This window comes from Austrofundulus limnaeus, unplaced genomic scaffold (genome assembly GCF_001266775.1).
Source record: "Austrofundulus limnaeus strain Quisiro unplaced genomic scaffold, Austrofundulus_limnaeus-1.0 Scaffold38, whole genome shotgun sequence".
Taxonomy (NCBI): Eukaryota; Metazoa; Chordata; class Actinopteri; order Cyprinodontiformes; family Rivulidae; genus Austrofundulus; species Austrofundulus limnaeus.
The window spans coordinates 2,616,330-2,619,254 of record NW_013952440.1 but is presented as its reverse complement, the minus strand read 5'-3'; the positions used below and the strand labels follow the sequence as shown (position 1 = coordinate 2,619,254).

The 2,925-nt window shown below is 42.2% G+C and overlaps 1 protein-coding gene across 1 annotated transcript in view; it reads right to left on the bottom strand.

The window, feature by feature from the left end:
• ccdc97 (coiled-coil domain containing 97) overlaps positions 1 to 2,637 on the bottom strand; it is an 8,581-nt gene extending 5,944 nt beyond the window's left edge. Inside the window, exons 1-4 of the mRNA XM_014006948.1 lie at positions 2,328 to 2,637; positions 1,988 to 2,152; positions 750 to 909; positions 577 to 665 (exon numbers count right to left, since the gene is read on the bottom strand). Coding sequence (XP_013862402.1) covers positions 577 to 665; positions 750 to 909; positions 1,988 to 2,152; positions 2,328 to 2,510 — 597 coding nt within the window. The 5' untranslated portion in view covers positions 2,511 to 2,637. The remainder of the gene's footprint in view (positions 1 to 576; positions 666 to 749; positions 910 to 1,987; positions 2,153 to 2,327) is intronic.
• Between the last annotated feature and the right edge of the window lie 288 nt (positions 2,638 to 2,925).

The window sequence follows — 2,925 nt, the reverse complement described above, 5'->3', positions numbered from 1 at the left end:
GTGTAATATATTTTTAAACTTTTAGTTGAAAAATGATAAAAACTAAACATCCTACAGTATTTTTAGTCTTTATTTTACAGTTAAAATATATGTTTATTCTATAAAGTCTAATGTTACAACTAATCGGGGATCCCTTTAAACTGTTACTATTTGCTCTCGCTGTTGTTCACAAAGTGGTGAACCTCGCCCCACCCTTGCTTGTTAACGACTGAGCCTTTCAGAGACGCTCCCTTCATACCCGATCATGACACTCACAGTTAACCCGTTCACCTGTGGAATGCTCCAAACAGCTGTTTTTGAACATTCCTCAACTCTTACAATCTTTTATTGACCCTGTCCCAGCTTTTTTGGAACGTGTTGTAGACATCAAATTCAAAATGAGTGAAACTTTGATAAAAAAAAATCAATAACTTTTATCTGTTTGAACATTAAATATCTTGTAATTGTAGTGCATTCGGCTGAATTTGGTTTTTGCAAATCATCGTAGTCTGCTTTTATTTCTGTTTTACACAAGGTCCTAGCTTCATTGGGATTGTGGTTGTAAAGACAAGCTGCTGATCAGAGAATAAAACTCACCTCCTCATCAGTCAGGTACTGACCAATGTACTGTTCGTACAGCAGAGGCTCCCTCATTCGCATCTGCTCCTCACTGAAATACTGACCCTCTGCAACAGAAACGGGACAAGATCAAATCCCGGTCCGGGGGGGCCTTTCCAGGTGGAGTTTGCAGTGAAACTCTGAGCCCCTACCATCCTGCAGAGCCCTGAGGGCAGCATAACGCTGGTTCCTGACTCTGGTCCTGCTGGTGCAGCCGGACGCTCGTGTCCGAACCATGTGGCTGTAGTGTTGGGCTCTCGGGTCTGAGCTGACGTGCGCAAATGCAAGGAGGTGCTCGGGCTTCAGGTGAGCCTGGGAACAAAGCCAGGGAAGAAAATCTCAGGATGCTTAGTTACAGGGGATCTGCAGGTTTTAGCAAGTCAAATTTAAGACTTTGTGAGACCTTTTTAATGTCACCTTAAATGAAGTTTAGGAGTGAAAACATGACAATAACAGCCTGTGGTTGGAGGATTCTGCTGTATTACAACCAAACATCCCATGAAACTCAATGAAACATGTTGAATATAAAGATTTTCAGTTCTCTCTGATTCAGTAGCTGTATTTGTAAAAGTGAAATTATTTGGTTGGACACATTCAACAAAAATAACATCTACTGAATACTGAAAATGTGGGTTTAATCGTGTCTTAACCTACAGTTTTGTTTTATAGACGAAGTGCACCATGAAGACCAGCGACATTCTGAAGTAAGAGAGAAGTTTCAAACAACTTCTCAGGCTCTCTGTCGGACCCAGAGTTAGGTCACCCGTGCAAGTTGAACACGTCGGTTCGACGACGACGATGTTCTCATCCCATTAAGTTAGACTTTAGGAAATCCGTGGCAGAGATCTCCATCTCTGCCACTTTAATCGCTTCTACCTTTGAATAATGTTTTTAAAACCAGCTTACACATTTTAATGAATTCAAGACATTTTAAGGTCTTTAATTTTAGATACATGAATTTAGGACTTTAAGGATGTGTGGGACACCCCGAGTTAGGAGCCTGTCCCGTTCTGTTATAACTATCAGGTGTGCTGTTTGGAATRGAATAGATTTTTTTGTCTGTCAAAGATGGTGACAGAATAATTTTTGACAGAGCTCCATTAACAGCATAATTGCCTTTAAAATACAATAAAAACTCAAGATACATTTAGGCACAATACAGGGGGACTGTTAACAGGATGTAAAAGTACAGTTGTTATTGTAAAGTGTTTAACGTGGATTTTGCAAACATTTTGTTTTCCAGGCCAGAGTGTTTCACAGTGCAGCACCAGGTCCAGGATAAGATTTTGAAAGTAATGAATAAATCAATGAGTGATTTATAAACCTGTGTTAAAATACTGGTGTTTATTAGAGGACACTGACATGAGAAGGCMGTTCTGGTGATACATACATGGTACCTCTCCATGAAGACCAGCGGTCTGCTCCTGTACTGCTGCAGCAGCTCTGCTCTGCGCTCCCCGAAGGTCAGCTCAGCCTCTCCGAGCTGCTGGCTCCTCACCGAGCTGCCGCTCATCGCCACAGCCTCTATCATCTCTGCCACACAGCTGGACTCTGCCTGTGGACAGGAACACGGTCAGCCTTGTGGCCAGTCACATGTGAGGATGTAAAATCATCCCATTAAATGTAAACAGAGAGGGGGACAGTCAGGTGGAGCATCTGCCCATCCTCTCAAAAGCCAAGTGCAGCTGATACAGTGGATAAAAATCCAGTTAAGCTGCTTGGACTCTCACCGGTGGCGTGTCCACTTCCTCTCGCGGAGCCTCCCGGTCCCGGGTGTCTGTGTGAGCGGGTCGGTTCAGGTCGAGTCTCAGAGGAAGAAGAGCCGCAGGTTCCTCTGATGTTTCCCTGGTGTCGAACTCAACCGGACTCGGTTGTGTTTTAACCACAACTGGAGGGTCGATTTCACCCCACATAACTATAGTTTCAAGAAAATAAGTTCGTGTTAAGATTGGTTTTTAGGTTATCTTAAGCCCAGCGGCAACCCGCTGCGTTGAAAATTTTCGTCACCGTACAGAAGTAGTATTTTTTAAAAGATTTTATTGGACATGCCTGCATAAACACTCCCAGTTATGCTCCAAGTGTTTTCTTGCTATTTTGGTCCGTAGTAATTMTTGCCCCCCTTCTCTGCAGCTGAAAGAATAGTTCCGTTCCTACTAGTCAAAGCATGATAGACTGTTGGCTTTGTCGCCATCTAGTGGTTGTAGAGCAAAATGCAAATACAAATTTTTAAAGTCCAAAAAATAAAATAAAATAAAATAAAAAAATCATTGAAAGAAAACAATACCTGTCACACATCATAACGGAATTATATCTTATGTTTTAAAGTTG